Source organism: Mus caroli, chromosome X (genome assembly GCF_900094665.2).
Source record: "Mus caroli chromosome X, CAROLI_EIJ_v1.1, whole genome shotgun sequence".
Classification (NCBI taxonomy): Eukaryota; Metazoa; Chordata; class Mammalia; order Rodentia; family Muridae; genus Mus; species Mus caroli.
The window spans coordinates 106,328,374-106,351,447 of NC_034589.1; the positions used below are offsets into that span (position 1 = coordinate 106,328,374).

The following is a 23,074-nucleotide window of genomic DNA, read 5'->3' on the forward strand; positions in this document are numbered from 1 at the left end:
GCAGTAGGCCTAAGCAAAGCTCTGCAAACCAAGGCATGTTAAGCAAGTGGTAAGATTTGTTTTCCCTCAGATACTTGACTTATTGCCATATATTCAGCCTAATTGGGAGAACAATGAAGAACGGATATTGATTTGGGACCTACTCTTAATCTGTATTATAAAGATTAATATAAAAATTAGATGACATTCGCTTAATGGAAAACAACAAAATGAAACAGTGCTGCCAGACACATTAAAATACCCTCCTGCCTACTCCTCCCACATAAACCTGAGGAAGCCATTAAGATTAACAGCATTTCGGACTTAGCAGAGGGCCTTGCTGAGCCTCATAAATAGTAAATTGAGAAGGAACATGATAGGAGTTCCTAGTTACAGGGACACAATGACCAAGCTGATCATAAGAATCAGTGAAGCCAGACCGAACATTTCATGGGCAAGGCTTTCTAAATCAACAAACCACAGCACTTACTCAGCTCTTGGTTCACTGATATGAGAGCATCCATAGCAAACTGACAATAAGGAAGGGGGAAAAAAACCTCAGCAAGACTAAAACAAAACATCTGGAACTCAGTCAAGAAGAGATGAAACAACAGTATTCACAGGTATGCAATCCCTTTGAAATTAGAAATGAAATAATAAAAAAGAAAAATGTTAATTAAGGAAATGATAAGATTCCTAATCATGGAAAGAAACGAAACAGGTGTTCCTATTGGACACAGTTTGTGAGTTTTCTCAAAGGCATTAGGTTCCAGTTTTACATCTTTCAAAAAATGGTTTCAAAATATTCACAGTAGTTCTGGGCTGAACATCTACTACAATCATTTCAACCCATTAACAAGATTGGGATTTTAGTTGTTGCTCTGACCTTTTCATAAGATGGCTATCATCTTTTAATTTATGTACTAATTTGTTCTTTCTTTATAGAGTCTACTTAATCTTTTAAGAATACCTAATTGGTAAATAAAAACCATATATACTCAAGGAATACAATGTGATAATTTGGTGTATTATACACTGTGTAACCAATAACAGAATCACATTAACATACCCAGTCACCACCCACAGTTACCACTGGGGAGCAAAGATGGTTAAAATCTGTTCTTATCACGTTTCAAGTGCACAATTAAGTTATCATTACCTACTTCCTTTATATATCTAGCATGATATGTTCCAAACTGACTTTATCACAGCCCTGCATCTGTCTTCCTCCCTTGTAATCTCTCTATCAAGTACAGCTTTAACCAGCAGTTATAATTTTTCCACCCAAATCTCTCTTCATAGCTAATTTGCTACTATTGTAGATTCCACCTTAAAATATTTCTTGTAATTAGCCTCTTCTCTCTCACCCCACTGCTACTGCCTTAGACTCTAGTTGCATTTAATAAGGAAGTGGAAGGCTAATAAGCTGATACCTCATTTAATCAACATAAAAATATGGCAAGTACCTGTGCCAACTTCTGTTCCTATAGGTAATAATGAAGATGCAGACACAGGCAATTTAAAAATAATAGTATCGCTCAGCGGTAAGGCGAGGAAAGGCCATTGCAGAGTATCAGGGAATGTAGTTTGGTGGCAGTGCTACATTCACAATGTTTTTATGGATCAAACAGAGTTAAGCAAATATGAGAATGTCTCAGGTACAGAAACACACAATCACCTTGACACTGTTATCTGTCAAGGTGAAAAACAAAAAGGGGAAAGAAATGAGTGCCAGACAGTGGTCAACTCTCTCCTGGAAGACCTCCGAGTTTATCTGGAGATTATACAAAGCCATGAAGGCACCGGACGTAGTGGTGCACGCCTTTAATCCCAGCACTTGAAAGGCAGAGGAAGGTGGATTTCTGAGTTCAAGGCCAGCCTGGTCTACAGAGCGAGTTCCAGGACAGCCAGGACTACACAGAGAAACCCTGTCTCAAAAAACCAAAACAAAATAATAATAATAATAATAATAATAATAAAAGCCATGAAGGCTGTCTGTATGCAGGCCACACAAAAATCCTGATTGTCTTGTTCTCATCTGCATTCCCAGTGCCTGGAACATAGAAAACAGCTAATACTTGCATGAATTGGAGAAAGGATGGACAACTGAAGTATTCTGTGAGAGCAAACAGTATAAAGACAAGAAAAGGGCACACAATGGTGATTCTGAAGGTAAAGAGTCTCTTTTCATTATGTTCCTTCCAAATCATTGCTGAAATTACTGAACACTATTTAAAAATTCTAAGTCACACTTCTGAGCAAAACATAGAACACAACGGGCCTTCTTCTTTATGGCATGCCAAGGTGGTTCCAAGGTTCCAATTACATATATACTACTAAACTACCTGTATGTGTAATCTATGGTTTTTTGATGTTTATCTGCTCTGGTAATATTACAACAACCATACAAGGTATGGCTTGTCAGCCACTCCACTTTTTGTAATAACATTGAGGCACAGAGGGGTTAAACCTCTTGCTTAGGTTCACAGAGATTGAAGAAATATCAATGTCAGAATTCAAATACAGTCTATGTGACATTGAAGGCTGCACTGTTCCCTTGAATCCCAAATTACAAACAGAGGACCTATATCTTATTTACTTTTTGGCCATATCATATCACACCATAACAACTAGCATGGGAGTTGGATGGGAGTTGGTAAAGGGAAAGCATAAAAGAGGCACTGTGCTAGTTGCTTAAAACAAATAGACACAATAAAGTGTTCAATTTGTTTCTAATTTCTCAATACCCAATAAAGTGACAACTGACCCACACTTCAGAATATGAAACATTTTAAGATCACTTATTTCTAAAGGTTAAAGAAGAGCCAGCTATATACTTTCCAGTATTATTTAATGTAACCAAATAATAGGTCAAATCTAAAAGAAGACTCAATGACTATTTCTGAATTCTTCTAAACTATCTTGCAAATAAGGGAATTTGCCATATAAAGGACTTGCTATCATTCATGGCACTAATATTATTCAATAACCCCTCTTATTGCAGGACTGGGTTTTGTTAATAAATATGGTGCTTTGGGACTTGTGTGATGATACGAAAGACTTTAAACTAGAAGCAACTTGCCTACTACGTAAAGTTCATACTGCCAGTATATCAGACAAGTACATCGGGACAAAGCCTTAGAATAAATTAATATTAGGATTCCCAAGCTCATCATGGAATACAGTACTCTTGCCGAAATCTTTAAATTCACCCTACAGAGCACTGTTTCTCAATGTCATCTAAAACAATCTACATTAGATTCTACTGGGCTATTGCTTATAAGTGGTTTTCCATCCAAACGTGGTAACAAGCATCTGTGATCTGAGGTACACTGTGAAAACCTATCTCAAAACTGCAAACAAACCAACCCCCAAAAAAATTAATTCCTGGGGATATTTAAAAGAATAGTCAATTTCCTTATCACTTTACAGTTTTAAAATTGCCAGTCTGGAGGTTCTTATGATATCTAAGACCTTTAGTCTTCACCTCTCTGTTCTAACTAGAATCAGTGTAAGTTCATGAAAGTTGATAGTTTGTTCAGAATATTTCATAAATATAAGTCAGAGGTAAGGTAAATGCATCATTTATTTCAACAAATGCTATTACAGTACTAGCATACCTATTCTGCAAGCAAGCAAGCAAGCAAGCAAGCAAGCAAGCAAGAAAGAGCCAAGAAATATGATCCATGCAAATTCTTCATGTCACTGAGACTAACATGTGGTACTGGAATAGTGCCCAAAGATGATAAAAATGACCTAAGCAAATAAACACCAAACAAGCAAGTCGTTATCTGCCTTTCTGTCACAGGGAAGCCTTCTTGTTTCAAAGTCACTGTATAAGGAAAAACAAACTGTGAGGCGTAAAGACAACCGCTCCTTCATTACCTTACATGCCAAAATCTGAATAATCTAAAGACTTTAGTGATAATCCCTTGTATACTGTCACCTCTTTTACTTAGATAGTATGATTCTGTACTGTTGCTAATGATACTTTATAAGAAGTTAACATCATGTGTCAATTTTTACAGCATAAAGCTGGAAAGTTCCTCTGTATTACTTATTTCTAGAACTAAATCTTAGCTAAATTAACTCCTTATAACACTATAATCCACTTATGAGAAATTAATGGCCAATTTTTCCCATTTAGACTCTACAAAATTACTACATAAAGAAACAAGCCATTTAAGATTTTATATTATAATTTCAACAACACTTTTAATATAGTCCTAAAATAATTATCTATAAAATATAGGTCAGTAGGTACTTGAGAATGTCTAAGAAAGAAGAAAAAATAACAGTTTTAACAGCTCCTAAAACTCTATCCAGTTGAGCCTTTTCTTTTTCAAGGTACTACTTAGAAATTGTACAATGGTGTTTTACCTAAATTTAATTCAGACAAGAGTATGTATTAGTAAATAATAATAAGTTCTAGAAAAAATAATTAAAATACAAAACATGTAAATAGATGGTGCTCAGCTATTGTAAGAAAGTGGGTAAACTCATACTTTAGCCCTCATCCAGCTTGTAGGCTGATTCTGTTGTAAAAGAATTTATCCTCAGATAACAGGGCAGCATAGTTTATGACAACAATCTACCTAAAAACTCATTAAAGTCTTTTCTCTTGAAGTGACATGCATTATCAGCAGAGATTAATCTGATGAGTCTTTAGGTGAGCTCCATTTTTAAAAATGCAATAACAGAGGGCTTTGTTGTCATCTGATGAAAATCAATTAGAGGAGGTAAGGCCACAAGGAAAACTAACATCACTCATCACCTACCCCCGGCAGCTGAAATGATTTGTCTTCCAAGCTTGAATGATCAGGAGCTATAGTCATATTGCAGGGGAATTAATTTAGTTTCTATATTCTGGACTCACTTTACTTGTTCTGGAAGACCTAAACACAAATTACTTTTAATCAAGGTTGATAGGTTATTAATACCAAGGAGGATCTTTCAAGAATCACTTTTAAAAAAGCAACTTCTATATTATTCACCGCTGTCTGGTGTATAAATATAAGAAGGTTACTTATAGCATCCTTACTTTCTGGATTCTTTGTCCACTACAAGGCACTGTACAGAATGGCGAAGACAATAGATTCCACCAAACACAGCACACATTCTGGAAAGAGAACAGAAATATGAGAATTAGGATAATTGGGTTGAAACTAAGGTAAAAATATTTAGGTATCTAACACATATTAATTGGCATTACAAAAAAAAAGAAATCTGATCATATATAATGTTCACTATCTATATTAAAATTTCTCAGATGTAATGTAATATTAGCAATTTCTTTATGCAACAAAGGAATCCCTATTAATAGTATAATATTGATATCTAAAATTGTAACCAAGTTGAAAGTGTTCCTAAGCAAGAGTTAAATGTCCCCCTAAAATGAGCTCCTGCATTTCTAAGGTGCATAAAGCATCCTTCCGAGGAAATACATGAGATACTCAGAGAAGGGGAAAGAAAGGCTGAGCAAGGAAGGCTTTAGAAGATGTCAGGTACTATAGAGGTAAGCAAATGTCTAGGAGCCAGAGCTAACTAGAAACTAAAACCTCAGAACACAGCATGAGTGAGTGCAGCAGATGCTGTAAGGAGTATACTGCGTCCGTTGGCTAATCAACACCCATTTAGGAAGAACAAGCTTTAAGATCTGGACAGGAAACAAAGCAGAAAAGGAAATCATCTTTCATGACATTTGATTAGTTATAGAAATACACCTCTGTAAAATGACTGAGGAAAGACATGAACTCCCTACTGGGGCAGGGAGACAAACAGAATGCTGATTTGTCTAAGCTCAGGGTAGAGGAAGCTTATACCTCTGTATTAGAATCAGGGTGCTACACTCACAGACGACATAAATTTGAAATTACACCATTACCAAGAAAATATCAAGAAAGATGGCTCTGGGTAAATGATAATTCTAGATTTCAACTACTTTCACAGTTTAAGAGTCCCACAGTGATGACTTTTAAACCCTACAATTACACAGCACTGAAAGAAACATACCAAGCCCTAAGTGAGAATTTGCAGACACAAGTTAAAGCAGGACTCAAGGTCTGAGTCCTTATTTAGACAAAATAGAGGTTATAGGTATGCTTAAAATGAATTAATCAAAAATGTGAAAAAAGAACAATGCAATATCAGGAAGTATGGTAGACTGAATATTCACACCAGTACATGTCCACACCCTAATTGTAGAGATTGCATGGCATCAAGGACTTTACAATTACATAACATTAGGGTTCCTGCAATCAGATAATCCTGGTGAGCACAACACAATTACAAGGGCTTCAAAAGAAGAAACAAGAAGGTTAAAGTCAGACACATGGACGTGCAGATGATTGTAGAGGTCAGAGTGATGCTGTTTGTATAAGGTGGTCACATGCCAAAGAATGCAGGTGGCCTTTTTAAACTAGAAAAAGAAAGGAACAGAGCTTTCCTTCATGCCCTAAGAAGGAATGCAGCCCTGCTGGTCTCTTTCAGACTGCTGACCTCCAGGAATGTAAGATAATAAATTGGTGGTGTTTTATCCTATTGAGTCAGTTAGAGCAGACAAAGAAAGTTAACATATAGGTATATGTATACATGGAAATGAACCAGGGTAAAATGGGCCGTGGCAAGAAGATTTGGGGACAACAGGTTATATTTATCAGAAGAATCATCTCTGATTCACACTGTGTTCAGAAGCAATTCCAGGAAAGGTACAAGTGTTAAGTCTGAGAAGCAACACTAGACAAGAATATAGGAAGATATGAGTCAGAGACAGATTCTCCAAGAAAACATAAAACTCAGCCTACAATCGACAAAATATAGAACTTTAAACATTTAAACATGTAAAAAAAAAAAAAAGAAAGGTAAAAGGTAAGTAATAGTTAAGAAAAGATGTAGAGACGCAATAGTAGTTATTAAATCTTTCAGTAAAAATAAAAATTTGTTACAGTAAAGTTGAAAATGCATACTTTTCAGAGTAGCAAATCTTACTGCTGCTTAAATATGTTAGGTAATCCTAGCTATACGCATGGAAGATATGTACAACTTTTTCTTCCTGCACATTTTAGGCATAGGGGTTAAGGAAGAATTTTGACTGCCTGGCTTCATATGCCAACTATGCCACATACCAGCTGTGTGACCATGGAAATAGGATAATGAGCTCCACACCAGCCCTATATTGCCATTTATTCACATAAGCTTCTTCTTTTTTTTTTTTTTACTAATTCCTGGTGACATGATGAATCAGTATTTTAAGTTCTACCCAAAAATTTACAGGTAGCTTTTATTTTTTTTTTTTGCCTTCTTTTTTTTTTAATTTATTTATTTTTTATTACGTATTTTCCTCAATTACATTTCCAATGCTATCCCATTTGAAGAATAAACAAAGTAATATGTGTAAAGAAGATATAAAGTATATGATATTCGGAATTACTCATATGTTCATTTTAAAATAGTGGGTTTATGTACCAATATAAATCCAACATGTCTAGAGGAGAATTCACAAACAAATTAACATTTATATGTGCAATAAGTAATTTTAGTTTAACTAAAGAAGATCTAAGATCTAGCCATGGTTTCCACCTTCTGGGGGGTCATCTCTATGCCCTCTAAATGTCAGGCCTGAAAGAAGTGGTTTTTTTGGTTTTTTGTTTGTTTGTTTCCCTAGAGATACTGGTTCAAAAGATAGCTTTAAGTAACCAATTTAGGGACAGGACAGGGTGGACCAGATAGTTTTTAGGATGGGAGTGGTCAGGTCAACAGTTTGATTTGGAGTAAGAACTTTGGGTCATTTGATAAATATCAACTAAACTCCAAAAGGGTGGATATTGATCTCAGCTACAAGGGAAGCTGTGCCTAAGTTTTGAAGTTTCAGGAAAAAAAAAAAGTTGAAAAAACTGATGGTCAAGTTGAGTTTTCTTGGTTGACCATACATATTGGTCATATACCTGCATTTGGAGAGATATAATATTCTGATCTTTCAGTGAGGAAACATGGTAGAAACTACAATTTGGAATTCCTTAGTGCTCTGCCCCATAAGCCTTGCATAACTTAGTTCTATATCCATTCTCTCTAATGAACAAAACTATTACATACCAACTTTAAAGAAGTCCATCAAACTAAGTATTATACCTGAGGTCAACCTTGGAAAACTAACAACTATGCATTTGGCTTTAGAAGTGTGAATAGTTTGTGATGACTATACCCTATAAACATACAAACAACTGTCCAAATTCTCATATCATACAAGGGAACAGCATAAATAATAAAAATTCATGAATGCTAATCTCTTCTACTAGTTGTTGTATTTTTAAAATGCAAAAGCTGATTCACAACAGAAATTTTGGAAAGAACACTCCTGACTGGCATCATTTATTTAAAAAAAATCAACTTCATATACAAAAATCTTGCTATACATCAAAACGATACATAAATATGTAATGTACAAAACTTAAGAGGAAACTAGAAGTAAATACACTGGAGTAGTATCTAGGAAAGTAGAGAATGAAAGTTACAGTGAAGAAAATCAGTTGCTTAGTTTCTTTACTGCTCTTTCAGAGGTTTGGTTCTCAGCACCTATATCAGGAGGCTCAGAATCATTTATAACTCCAAGAGCAAGGCCATCTGATACCCTCTTCTAGTCTCCCCAGAAAACTACATGCACATGCTGCAAATATGGAGGCACACAGATATACATAGAAATAAAAATGAGTAAAGCTTTAAAAAGTAGTTAAAGTAAATGCAGCCACATTTTGAGATTTGGCAAATCTTGAGTATATTGATGTCATTTATTTTAGTCTGTATTGAAAAGTAGTTCATAATCTATATAGGACATAATGAAAATTATCAATGGTGGAGATAAATGACATTCATTGAATAGGATTTAATATTTTCATGTCTTTCCAAATTGAATTCTTTTAGATGCACATAAGCAGCTAAGCCACAGTAGAGTAGGGGTTAGGTAATATTCTTCTGGTATACAACATCAGTGCACAAGAAAACCTGTATTTATTTTTACACTGAGAAAATTAGAATAATGCAGTTAAGGACATAATAGAGCCACTAAGCAAAATTCCACATGGTTAAGAACCTGTAGACTATACATTTTATGTAGGACAGTCTTTCTTCCTGTTAATTTTGCTCACCAATAGGATGACAAATTGTGCAGTAATATTTGTTAGTATATCTGATGTTAAGACATTATAATCTAACAGATTCTAATGAGATTTAGAAAAAATAATCTTCCTGGTGGTGGACTGTTTAGCTGCATTTGCCATGTGCTATTCAGCCTTCTGATTTTGGCAAGAGAGTACTGATACACAGGAAGTCATGACCAAGGTGGTTGACACCATCTTCACTGTCGATTTCCTGCTAATAATCAAAGAGTTCACCACATGAAACATCACTGGTCTACTTCCCACAGATAAGCTGAACTAGACTCAAAGCCCAAATGAATGTTCTTCATTTGGGGAAATTTAGGCTACAAGAGGCCTCCATATTTCATCAAAAATTACCTGGTTTAGTAAGTGTATAGGTATTGAGGAACTAAAGGAAAAATCTACTGACATACTATAAATATTGGATCTTTTTGCTCCTCCAAAAAGATTAAACTTTTCTCATTGAACACATATCACGTCATTTGCAAAAAGGATAGAAGAGAAAAACCTAACCATTGATCACTGTCAGTGTACCTTAGCTACACCCAGATTGCACAGTACATTGATAAAACCACAATGCCCCTAAGTATGTCTCCTAAATATCATGGTATATAATTCAGCACTGTGTCTGCACAACATTTGACAGTGTTTCTTCTAACTGCATGCATAGATAAACATGTATTAGAGCAATATATTTAAAACTACACACAGAGCTTTCTATCATGTTCACTGAGTACAGGCCAGTCTGAAACATGAGTGTAGAAGAGAACTACATGGACCTGTGTCTACTTTATATACACGTACATAAAAGGACAAAAGTCTTAGTGCTTCTTATATTTACACACCTTTAGTCTTACTATTTATTACACACCACATGGCACGTGTATGGATTATATACAACATGTATAAGTATACAACTACATTGTGCTTACTGATTCAAATTATACTACTTATTGCAATCTCAATTACACCATGATTCTTAACTTCTTACCCTTTCCTGGCATTTAGTATCCTTCCAACTGGTGTCACAAATGAATGCTCCATATTTTTGTTGCTGTGGGTCTATCTTCCAGAAAGGTAAAAGTGGGTAAGATGAGAGTCACAGCACCATTTCTCCCCAAAATTCCATCTAATATTTAAGCCACTTTTTCACCCAGCCCAACTTTGAACTTCCTATTGCCCTAGAATCAAATGTAATCCCTCAAGAAAAACAATATCTCTACAATCCTACCCTAGTCTCCATCTTTTACTGTCCATTATTGACTAAATTCAACAGGATAAAAAAATGAAACCAAAAAGAAATAATGATGTCACCAACAAAAATACTCAACAATGTGTTCTATTCACAGCGATGTAGTATAGCAAAACTGACAAGCCACTCATAATATTGATCAAAGTGACAGAACCTGAAGGCAGCTGGTTTGTCAAGCAATAGTCATCACCATTAAACCTTTCAGGTCATTAGGAATCAAGTGTCCAACTGTAGTCACAATATGCAAATCACAGAGATCAGCTTTTGGAGATGGCTATGGAATCAATATGGACATCAGCTATGGAGTCACAGTGTCTGTGTCCTCTTTGTTTCTCATTTACTAGTTCTGTGACTATGTTTCAGTTCTTGAGATAATAAAATGGCGATCATAACTTATCACACAGAGTTGTTTACAGAGTTGAATGAATTAAGGCAAAGTGGGGTGCCTTGAACATCCTAAGTGGTCACTATATTGTAGCTTGTTAGCTACTACCTCCTGAAGTGAAGAGACAAAGTTTTCAGATTCCATGACCTATGGCGAATTGCTGGCCTACATTGATCAAAGTGTGTAGCAATCTGCTTGAGTTGTTCATGGTCTGTATTTTCTCTCCTACTAGCATTTAAACAACATAGGCACCTGGTCAATGCAACCATCTTCCAGAAAGAGATATGTAATGGGCCGATGGTACTGTTTGTGTTGATCACAACATGCACTGACATTTGTCTCTTCATTCCCAAATATTTATGGAATTAGGCCTACTGTCCAGTAGATATGAGCCTAATCAGTTAGGATACAAAACCAAAAACAAAGCTGTCCCTGCTGGTATGTAACTTTTCAAGTGTAAAAAACAGGCAATGAAACAACTAGATTCCTGACAGCATTAAAACAATTTAAGATGAATATGCTTTGGGAATGAGAGCGTAAGACAAACTGAACTGATATTTGAGCAAAGAATCAAATAAACAGAAGCATGTGACCATGTGAAGATGTGGAGGAAGAATATTTCAACCAGAGCAAATCGCCACCAGCACCTGTGGTATAACATGGCTCAATGTATTTGAAAGAGCAAAACAATGACTAATAGGGCTACAATATAGGGGATAAAAATTACATAAAGTGATATCACAAAAGAAGCAAGGGATCTGATAATACAAGGCCAGAATTGGGGCATTTTTTTTCCTCCCTTCTTGTCGCCACCCAAAAGTTATCCATGTTTCTACAGATAAACCCATCATTGATGTTCATAAAGGCAAACCCAATTAAATCTACTGATTCCATTGTGTTAACCTTGGGAGGGGAGGGATTCATATTTCGGTCTGACATTGGTACCCTTTCTGGGGTAAAAAGACAGTTGTTTATTTCTTCTCAGGAAAAAAAAAATATTGGATTTCTAGTTAGTTTGTCTGCTTTTTAAAGATGGTCTTTGCTACTTAATGAAAAAAAAAATCATCAAAAGGATGAGAGAAGGGGGAAAGGCTAGTGATGTCATCCATCAATGGAATGAGTGATGAAAACAACCTGAAGCATAGTAGTGACGATGGAGACAAGGAAGTAGAGAGACTGGGGCCACAAATAAGTAAGATACATCTGCCAAAGAACTGGATATAGAATGTTGATTCCCAAAGAACAGTTCAAAGAAACTAATAAAGGTCTAAGCATAGTGTCTCCCTTGAAACATGTAATAACTAAATGCACCTTCTCAAGCCTGATCAGCCTCCTGCACAGGCATTGCTGTGAAGAAGCATCTAGGGACACTTACTTTAATCTTCTATCCAGAGATGAGTGATTACTAGAGAAAGTTAACGGCTACCATTACCAATAAGCACTGTCTCTTGGCCCTTTATCAACATCAGTACTTAACACTGTACATACACTCATTTCCACATGGGGTATACACAGATTAGTTTATGTTCTTTGAAGAAGTCACCATGGGTTAGGAAGAACACAGAATTCTTGATAACTTAATAAATTATCAGGTACATGTATCTTGATTCAGTGGGGCTGCTCAGACAGATTTCAGTCCCAAGGAAATCAAGCTGTGGGCAAACAGGCTGCCCTTTAGTCACTGCAGTCACTCTTACAAGGCATAATCATCATGCTTAACTTAGAAAAAGCTGCCCAAAGAGAATGCAGAGCCTTCAAAAAACTCACTCCCAGAAACTGCCTTTATTTCATACATCTTAGCCATATATCTTGCATCTTCTGTTCTTGGTGCCATTCTGTAGATGATATATTCACTTTTTGCCTAGCTTTTCCAGCTGTCCTTAAATTTAACCTTCTATAGGAAAGTCACAATAAAACTATGTATTGGATGACAGAAACAGATCTCTATTAATAACTGCACCAGGGGTTCAGAATAACTTAGCATAAATTATAGAACACCAGTCATCATTCAAGCCTTAAAAAATAAAGCCTTTCAAAAATTGGGGGTCAATTTATATGCTTCGACCTATGCTAGGCTACAGATCTTCAGTTCATATGCTTGTACAAGTGCTCCGACTCTCACAACTTAGTAAACTCCTTAATATAGCTTATTATAGTGATACCAACAGGAGGAGACATACTCTTAGTAATATTTAACTTTTCAGTCAAAACACCTATCACTAACAGCATCATAGTTTTATAGTGGCAGATCTACTAAAAATTATTTTAAAGAACTTTTAAATTCAAATATATAAAAAAAACCTCGGCAGACTAATATTCAATTGCCTTTGGTCAGTATCTTCTCTCTGAGTCTTTCTCGGGTATGGCAGTGTACAGGATAAACCAGTACATTTCTGGTTCGAGTAATCCTTATGTGAAACTTTATTTTTCCATTTTGCTAACTAGTGATCCAAATTTGAGTGCAGAAACAAAAATGACCTAAGCTATATGACAACTAAATTTTCCTGTATATATGCACCACATTTATTATCTGCTGCAGGACATCTAAACCTATTTATTTCCTATTGTGAGCAGTATAATAACAACAGGCATACGTAGGTAGCTCTGTGATATTTTAGTTTAATAGTCCTTCAATTATATATTCAAGGGTGTTAGAGTTGAATGATAGTTCTACTTCCATGTTTTTTTTTTAATTTTTAAAATTTTGTTGAGAACTTCATACATAAATACTATTAACATCATCTCCACCATCTTTCTTTCCCCCTCTACCTCCTCTTTGATCCCCCCTCACTCTTTCTCAATTTCATTACCTTTTATTACTGTGATGCCTGTATTCTCACTTATGATACTTTCTCTAATGATTATTACATGTATACCCATGAGTGTGCACACACGTGCATGCACATGAGAGAGAGAGAGAGAGAGAGAGAGAGAGAGAGAGAATCTGTTTACTGTTACTCATATGCATATGATTTAACAGATAACCACTTAGTACTGGTTAACCAATTAAAGGACTCTTCCTAGAGAAGACTGGTTGTCTCTTTCTCAGCAGTCACTAACTGCCATATGTTCTTTTATGTTCAGTTTCTTAAGGAACCTCCATCCTAACTTACACAGTGGCAGTACGTATACATTTCCACCAGCAATGCATATAGGTTATTCTTTCCTACATCCTCCCAGGCATTGTTTGTTATGTGCTTTCCTTATGGCAGCAGGAAAATGGGCAGTTTGAGATCATTTTGTTAAGTGTAGTTTGCCAGATGCAGAAAGATAAATATCAATACTTTTCCTTAGATAAATATAAATTTAATATTGTGTATGCATGAAATTGTGTGCACGCATGTGCAGGACATACAAGTAAAAAGGAGGCTACGAGATCAGAGAAGAGCTAATAAAGTTGGGAGGGAAAGGCCAAGGTAAGGGAATCTATGTAACAGGAGAGCAGACATGGAACTCTATGGGTGACAAGGAATTAGCAGCAAGAGAAGGCAGGAAGGGAGGCAGTGGGGAATGAAGAAAAATAAGTACAATGTATAATTCCATATTTTTCTTAAAATGCCATAACAAAATCATGATTTTTTTATGTTAAGTTTAAACTCTTGATAAAAACAAATTAAATAAAAATTTAGTGATTAGCCAAAACTCCAATCTTCTGACCTGTATAATAACTTCCAGATCCCTTTCACTATTTGGAAAGTGTGCAGAGAGCTGTTCATGTTATTTTCCTACCTATTCCACATGGTACTTATGAAATCATCCTTTAGTTAATATTCCTCAATTTTGAAATTTACTATGTCTATAATAAATGCCTATGTTTTGACTATAAACTGGAAAGCAGATAACCAGTTCAGTGGGAAGTTACGATGCTAACTCCCTATCATTTAGAAAAATAGTTCATAATAAAAAAAAAAAACAGTAAACATTGTTTCTATAAAAAGCTCACTGTGCAAGTAGTAACAGCTCAATTAAACCATCCCCTCCCTCCCTCTCTCCCTCCCTCATTCCTTCCTTCCCATGTCTAAACCAGATCTATATGCATGAACATTACCCCCAACCCCATGGTGAGAGAGCATTTATTTTTAAATGTGGTCTTTGATGTTAAAATGTTATCAAAGGTGTTTTGAAAATTCAAATGTTCACTGGCTCCCTGTTCGTCACATCTTATTTACCCATGTCAAAGAACTTTTGGAATGTCAAAGTATAATTCTCTCACAAAAACCTTTCCTCCTGTGGATTCTACATCCAAGAATTTCACTCTTCGGTTATTTATTAGAAAGCTGACTCTCATGCTCAATTAATTGTTTGCCTTAATGCTCTGTCATTCCTGAGCAATTTCTTGTATAACTTTTCTACCCATATGGCAACTCATTTCCTTTAACCGCCCCCTCTTAAAGCAGGAGTTCAAAACAATGTTACCATATTAAAGTGAGATGATTCAAAACTCCATCAGGACCCAGATGTTTGTTTGTGACCCCAGACACAGTATTTTCATGTTTTATCCTTTGATAGTATACATGAAGTTATATAGTCAAAGAAAAACAAAGAGTGTCCAGCTGTGTTAGGCAAATCCTAGTTAAGGCCTTCAGACCTCCTTAGCCAGGGACTGAAATGACAGAGGTCAGCTGCTATTCACCTACGGGTGGACATCTGTCTGAAAACAAATCAAGCAGTTACTCCTTACTACCCACCCTGCCACAGTTTCTCAACTCTTCTAACTTTAGAATGAGTATGAAAGAATAATTCATAGGTTTAGCTTTCTGGTAAGCATAAGAAAGATGGTGTTCATGTAATAATTGGAGGAATACTAAAGACGAAACTCTCAGGACTTGTTGTACAGTCCTGATTACACAAGGCAGTTTAGAGGAAAAGGAAGTCAGTATGCATTCAGTAGAGGAGGTACAGAATTTAAGAAGAAAAGGAAACTTTTGAAAAGGTTCTCTATTATAGAGCCTGCAAGAGCTTAATCTGCTTGCCTAAAAAGTAGATTGTTTCCAATGGTCAGAGATTGTTGAAGACCTACGAAGTAGAGTAATTTGAGACTAAAATTGTTTCAGTAGAGGGACAGAGTTTGAAAAGCAGGGAAAAGGCCAGGCAAGGTGTATGCCTTAATCCCAACACTCAGGAAGCAGAGTTAGCATGATCTCTGTGAGTGGGAGGACAGCCTGGTCTCCGTAGAGTTCCAGGACAATCAGGTCTGCATCATACAGGCCCTGCCTCAAACTCAAAAATAAAGAAAAAAGGAAAATAAAATAAAAAGCAGAAAAACATAAGAAAAGGTGGAAGGTTTTTAGGCAAATGGATACTTGAATGATGCATGAACTGGGAAAAAAAAAAATCAAAGAGATGACGTGTGTATTCACTTAACTATCTTTGAAAGACTTAGAAAGGGGGCTGGGAAGATGGTCCCAACAGCTTTCTGGCTAGGTAACCATCATGTCCCACATTTGAGACTTGTCTCAAAAAATGAGGTGAACAGGGAGGGACACAGAAAGACACCAGATACAGACCTGGGCTCCCACCTGACCTCCACCATATACATGATACAAATAAACTTAAAATATATAGAAATAGAAAATTGTACTTTATGCCCTGAGATGGCCATTTTCTTCTTTTTTTTTAATGAAAAATCAATAGGGATTTTTCATATCCATTCTATTCTAGCAATAAAGGACTTTTAGAAACGTCTGTGATTTCTGACTTAAATCATTTTTTCTTTAGATTAAAAAATCTAAGATTAATTAAAATTTAAACTTCATTATGAATCTATACCTATTTAGAATGTTCACACATTTCAAAATATCTTAAAGTTACTTTTTTAGTTACCTGCCAGTTAATATCAAAATAATCTTCACACTTTACATAAGTTTTGCAGTTCTCAAATTAGCACAAAGATACTGAAACAGAGAGCAGAATACTGAGATCTCTCAAATGTATGTTTCTCACTAAGGACAACAAAGTACAGAAATTCTTGTGAGCAGGGCTTTCTTTGTAAAAATTTCCATTTAAAAATGCCATTTTCGAGCATATACAACACTCATATCACACATTTATTCTAAAAAAAAAAAAAATACATTTGTTTTCTAGTTTCCCAAGCCTTGGCCTTTTTTCAAAACCAAATTCACTTCATTTTAATAGATTCTGGCAGAATGTAATGCTTGACTGCACAGAAACATTACTAGGGCTAATTTTTCAGTATAATCAACTCTATGACAAGCATGGTCAACACCTACTGTTCCATACGTGAAACAGACACAGCTCAGCCCCAAGAATTCTCAGTGAGAATTTCTCACTTCTCTCATTTTAATAGAAGTTAAGAACGCAGAAATTGTTTCAGAAAGGCAGGAAAAACTCAAATTTAGAGATTGGTTCAGTTATTAAATTGCCACTACAATTAAGAGCTGAAAGAAAATTCACAAAGCAACATAATATCCATACAATATATTCTTCAGATGATTGTGTATATTTGGAGTACATCCGAACCCTTTGATGTTATTAACCCCAAAGAACAGACAGGAAAGCAATATAAGCTTAATTAGTAGAGTACAGTTCCAACAATGAGTCAGATTTTACTGAAACTGCCTACCAACATTGGACTGAACTTCAACTTTGCCCTGGTGACATCAAATAGTATTATAGATCAATTAAGAGTCATGAAACATTTTGGCTTGTAGCCCTCATCATACATAGCCTTTAAAAAAGCAATTTCAGTTCCTATCAAGGTAGGAATCAGCAGTTGTAATTTTTTAATACAGCTGCAAAACAATAGGACCCATTAATAGCTGAACTTTTGACAGCACTATTCAAGATGATTTATGAGTTTGTATATAATTTGATTATTCTATTAATTCTGCTGATTACTGCTTCAGCTAATAAAGTGAAGGTCACTTCTAAAATAAATCTTCATTACATTTCACAGAAAGTAACTGCCTCCAACTAGTTGTTTTCTTTAATTAAAAACTAATGTAACAAGAAAGAAGATAGGCTTCAGGGTCATTCATCTGTTGTACTGTGTGGATATAATATACACAAGACAAGTCCAGTGCAATACAAAGTATCCCTTCATCTAATACCTTACTTACAAAAGTATTATATTTATTTATACTAATACTGAAATTATAAAATTCAACTGTATTAGTGTTTTAAAGTGAAAAACATACAAAGAATATCTGAAAATAGTCCCTAAACTCATATTATAAAATGTAAAGTAGTGTTTTCACTTCTAAAACTATGTGCCGTTCTGCACGGGGAAAAGAAACAGTGGGTCACTGCTTAAACCACATCTTTCCTGGAGGTAAAAAGAGACTGTCTATGCTCCATAAGATAAGTAATGGGCACAGGGCCCTGAGAGGTTGGAGAGAGATCAGAGGAAAAATGGTCAGGGCTCATATTAATACATTATTCTTATTTAATCTATTTTTACACACAGAACATTCTGTGTCCTAGATTTAATGCTTCATTTTATTATTTTTTAAAGTTCCCCAGCCCTTCAGCTTGAGGTCTGATCATCAAAGCTGATGAATCATACAACCGCATCAAACCAATAAACAAATTAAATGATGCATATTTTCCCACAGAAGTAAAAAGCAATCCTCAAACTCAGGAAATAATATTTCAAAAGACTGAAAGCTTAAATATAATAAATTATAGAAGTGCAGTGATACCACAAAGAAGTAGGCAGCAACAATTTTCATACAGCCTCCATTGGGCTTTTACCACATATTACACTAGTGTTTAACTACTCTGATGTGCTCTGACCCGCCCTGTGTATATGAAAAGGTTCTACATTCCAGCTCTGTAACTCCCGCTTCTTCACATTTAGCGAGATGTTGTTCCACCATACTCTGGCACTACCCTCAAATGTAACCATCCTAAGATACCTGCTACCCACTATCACCTACCCTATGTCCTTTCCAACAAATATCACATGAAATAAAGCATTTTTCTCACAGCACATTCACTCCAATTATTTTACGTCTCTCGGTATTCTCTCGAATAAAATGTGATTTCACCAGTTTATCTTGAACATCTATGAAAACACTGGAGTATTCAGTAAATTAAAATTTTTAGTCTAAACTTGCATATGATAAAGCAAGGAGCCTGATTTTATAGTTCACCTAATTCATTTGGTTGGAGGGAGGATTCATAGGCCTCAAAAACACCAAAACAAAAATATATTGGTCATAGGAAACAACTAACTAACCAGACTTTTACTACTAGGTCCTTCTCATGACCCAAAGTACATATTTTCAAGACAGAAAAGGAAGGAAATGTACTACACACTTAAGTGAAGAGCAGTCCTCCCCTATAATGGAAGGGAAATGGTCCTTTCCCACTGAAGATGCAGCTTGGGAAAGGATGGGGATGTAATGGTGAGAGAGAATATGAACCCACCTAATCAGAGTCTGTGGCCATGGAAGATAGAGGAAGAGAGAGACTGTGGGAAGCAGAGAGGGAGGGAATACAATCATCCCTTGGTCTGAAGGAATTTTTGTGCTAATTAGTTTTCTGTCAACTTGACACAAACTATAGTTACCAAGTAAGGGGTGTAGTTTCCATTGAGAAAACACCTCCATCAGATTGAATGCAAGTCTGTGGGGAATTTTCTTGGTTAATGACTGATGAGAGAGGACCCAACCTACAGTAAGTGCTGCTACTTCTGAGCACATGGTACTGGGTTGTATAACAAAGTAAGCTGAGTATATGGAAAGCAAGGGCAAGAAGTGTTCCTCCACACTCTCTGCTTCAATGCCTGACTCTGGGTTCCTGTCTAAGTTCCTTACCTGACTGACTCCCTTCAATGATGGACTGGGACATGGGAATGTTGGTCAAACAAACCCCTTCATCCCCAAGTTGCTATTAGCACGATGTTTTATTGCAGCACTAGAAAACAAACTATAACAATTTCCAAGCTATATGGATGGATAAATTAATTTCCTAGTGTTACATTTTCCCTAAAGGGACATTCAAATTCTTACCAAGTTATCTGGGGGCCTGTTTAGGCATTCTAGGAAGGAAATGCACTACACACTTAAGTGAATGAAGACCAGTCCTCCTCTATAATGGAAGGAAAATGGTCCTCTTCTACTGAATTTGCAACTTTGGGAAAAATGGAGATGAGATGTAGTGGTGAAGCAGAAAGTGAACCTACCTAATCAGTCAATCAGATTGCTAGAATCAACCTTGGTGATCAGATGTCGCAGCTAGATCACCCTCATCCCTATTTTCTCAAGCTATTTGTAGAACTACCAGTTTCTGCCAACATCTAAAATCTGTTTTTTATTTTTCATTAAAGTATAAGGAAACACTTATCAGTTGTTAAGACAAATTTTATCTAACAAGACCAATGATAACTTACCATCTCTATCTGACTAAAGGATTAAGAACTTCATGCTGCTGGGCGGTGCTGGCGCATGCCTTTAATCCCAGCACTTGGGAGGCAGAGGCAGGCAGATTTCTGAGTTCGAGGCCAGCCTGGTCTACAGAGTGAGTTCCAGGACAGCCAGGGCTATACAGAGAAACCCTGTCTCGAAAAACCAAAAACAAACAAACAAAAACAAACAAACAAACAAAAACAACTTCATGCTTAGATTAATAATATGTTGATGCTTCAAGAGGCAGAGAGCCTTGTGTTTACTGAAGGAAAAAGCAAATGGCATGGCAGAGCTTCTACCTTTTCTTATCTGTGCTAAAACTGATAAAACCTCTGGGTACGTGTCTGGGAATGAATGAGTCCTGGAACTATGTGTTGGGATAGAGAGGGGTTGAGAACTGCTCAATATTTAACCCCATCAGTAAAACAAGAAGGAACTGTGCCAAAAAGAACCTCACAGCTACTCAAATACCTTGCATTGAGCTTTCATTTTTGACTGTCTTTTGTTGCTCTGATTTCTGAAAGACACTTAAGGTATACAAACTTAGGTTAATATCAATATATTATAATACTTTGTTAAGTTTCAGAGAATGGGTGTTTCTTAGAATCTCAAGCATAAGCTGTCGAGACTGGTGGATTGTTATCTTTACATCTTAACATCTAAGGAAACTTTGAAATCTTTCCAAATGCAAGGGTCAGAATGATTTTCTTTGCACATTTGTATTTGTGTGTGTGTGTGTGTGTGTGTGTGATAAAGAGCATGTGCATGAGGGAAGCACAACTGAAAAGCATAAGTACTTGTTTTACTTCGATTGCCTCTGAATATCACCAGGGTTCAGTGAATTTACTGAAGCAAAAAAAAAAAAAAAAAAAAATTACCGTAATTCCAAATTTACATGTCCCAGGAAAAATACTATCTACTCAAGTAACTATTTCAGAAATAGAACAAGATTTCTGTGTAAGCTGTGGTGTTATTTGGCCTCTTCTATATATAAAATAAAAACTATATCACTGTTAGGTGATGCGTTGTCTTTTACAGTAAACTATAAAACTAGAAGATCAAGTGCTTCTGGCCATACTTGATTAGTCCATATGCTATAGGCCTTCCCTTAGTTTGCTGGTTTCAAGCATCAGCACAATTATGTCGAAAAAATACAGTAAATAATACTTTACTGCTCCACTGGGGTTCCAGCCTGGCTATGGGAGGTAGCCTCTTCAGGTTCCATATTCCAAATGTAGCAAGTTACAGCTAAGGTTACCCCTATTGATTCTTAGGCACCTACCTTATTCCAGGTCTCTATCTCCTCCTGGAGAAGCTCCCTATATCCTCACCCCTGTTACAGATTTCCATTCATTTTCATGGCCATCTAGCCATTTTTCCTATTCTTCTTCACACCTTATACTAAATGGCCCCATTCCCTTCCCCCATCTCCCTCTTTCCCACTTCCCTTCCTACATCTGCCTCTTATGACTATTTTATTCCCTCTTCTAAGTGTGATCCAAGCTTCCATGCTTGGGCGTTACTTCTTCTTTAGCTCATTTGGGTCTGTGGAGTGTAACATGGTGCCTGTATTTTATGGCTAATATCCACTTATGAGTGAGTACATGCCACGCATGTAATTGTGGGACTAGGTTATCTCAGGATATTCTCAAGCTATATCCATTTGCCTGCAAAATTCATGATGTCCTTGTTTTTAATAGCTGAACAGCATTCCATTGTGTAGATGTACCACAGTAGAGCAAAAGGGACAGCAACTCACCCACAAAACTTTCAACCCAAAGTTTATCCTGTCTATAAGAAATACAGGTATAGAGGATGAGGTAGAGACTGGGGAAATGGCCAACTAATCACCGGCCCTACACCTGTGACCCATCCCATGTGCAAGCACCAATCCCTGACACTATTAATGATATTGTTATGCTTGCAGACAGGAACATGTTGTCCTCTGAGAGGATCCACCCAGCATCTGACTCAGACAGATTCAGACACCACAGTCAAACAGTGGATGGAGCTTAGAAACTCTTATGTAAGGAGGAAAGATTACAGGCCCCGAAGCCAATAGAAACTCCACAGGAAGACCAAGAGTCAACTAACCTGGACCCTTTGGGCTCTCAGACTCTAACCTACCAACCAAATAATATATAAGGGCTGGACCTAGGCCTCCCCGCACATATGCAGCTTGGCCTTCATGAGGGTTCCAAACAAATGGAACGGGTCTATCCCAAAAGCTGTTGCCTATAGGTGGGATATGTTCTACTATCTGGGCTACCCTGTCTAACATCAGTGGGAGAGGAAGTGCTCAGCCTCACAGAGATTAAGTGCAGAGGGTGAGGTGGGAGACACCCCACCTGCCCAGAGGAGAAGGGGAGGGGGTATAGGGGAAGGGTTGTATGTGTGTGTGTGTGTGGGGGGGGTAATGAGGAGGCTGGCAGTGAGTGGAATGTAAAATGAATAAGTAAAAAAATAAAATTCAATAAAAAATAAAACGAAACAAAATGAATACTTTTGCTTTTGGGATGTAAAAAAGGTAATATTTTCACCTACATATACTAGCAAAAGAAGTACATGACGATACATGTATGACCAAATTATGGGGAAGAATATAGTCCAACTTCACAAATGATGATAAACAAAGAGTGCATTCCAATGAGAGGAACAAGTACTTACTATAAGGAGATATGAGACAGCAGCAGCTCCAATCAAGGTACTTAGAGCTGCGGTGGTATGACTATTAAATATTCATTATGAAATATCAGGAAGGACAGAAACACTGCAGTCAGAATGTTGGCCCTTGAAACATTAGATACAAGATACAATTTGCAAAACACATGAAACTGAAGAAGAATGAAGACCAAAGTGTGGACACTTTGCCCCTTCTTAGAATTGGGAACAAAACACCCATGGAAGGAGTTACAGAGACAAAGTTTGGAGCTGA

At 36.5% G+C, this 23,074-nt stretch overlaps 1 protein-coding gene across 1 annotated transcript in view; it reads right to left on the reverse strand.

Moving 5' to 3' along the window:
• The window catches only part of Chm (CHM Rab escort protein), a 136,281-nt gene that overhangs the window by 36,303 nt on the left and 76,904 nt on the right, over positions 1–23,074 (reverse strand). The window contains exon 9 of the mRNA XM_021153427.2: positions 5,021–5,098. Within this exon, the coding sequence (XP_021009086.1) occupies positions 5,021–5,098 (78 nt within the window). The remainder of the gene's footprint in view (positions 1–5,020; positions 5,099–23,074) is intronic.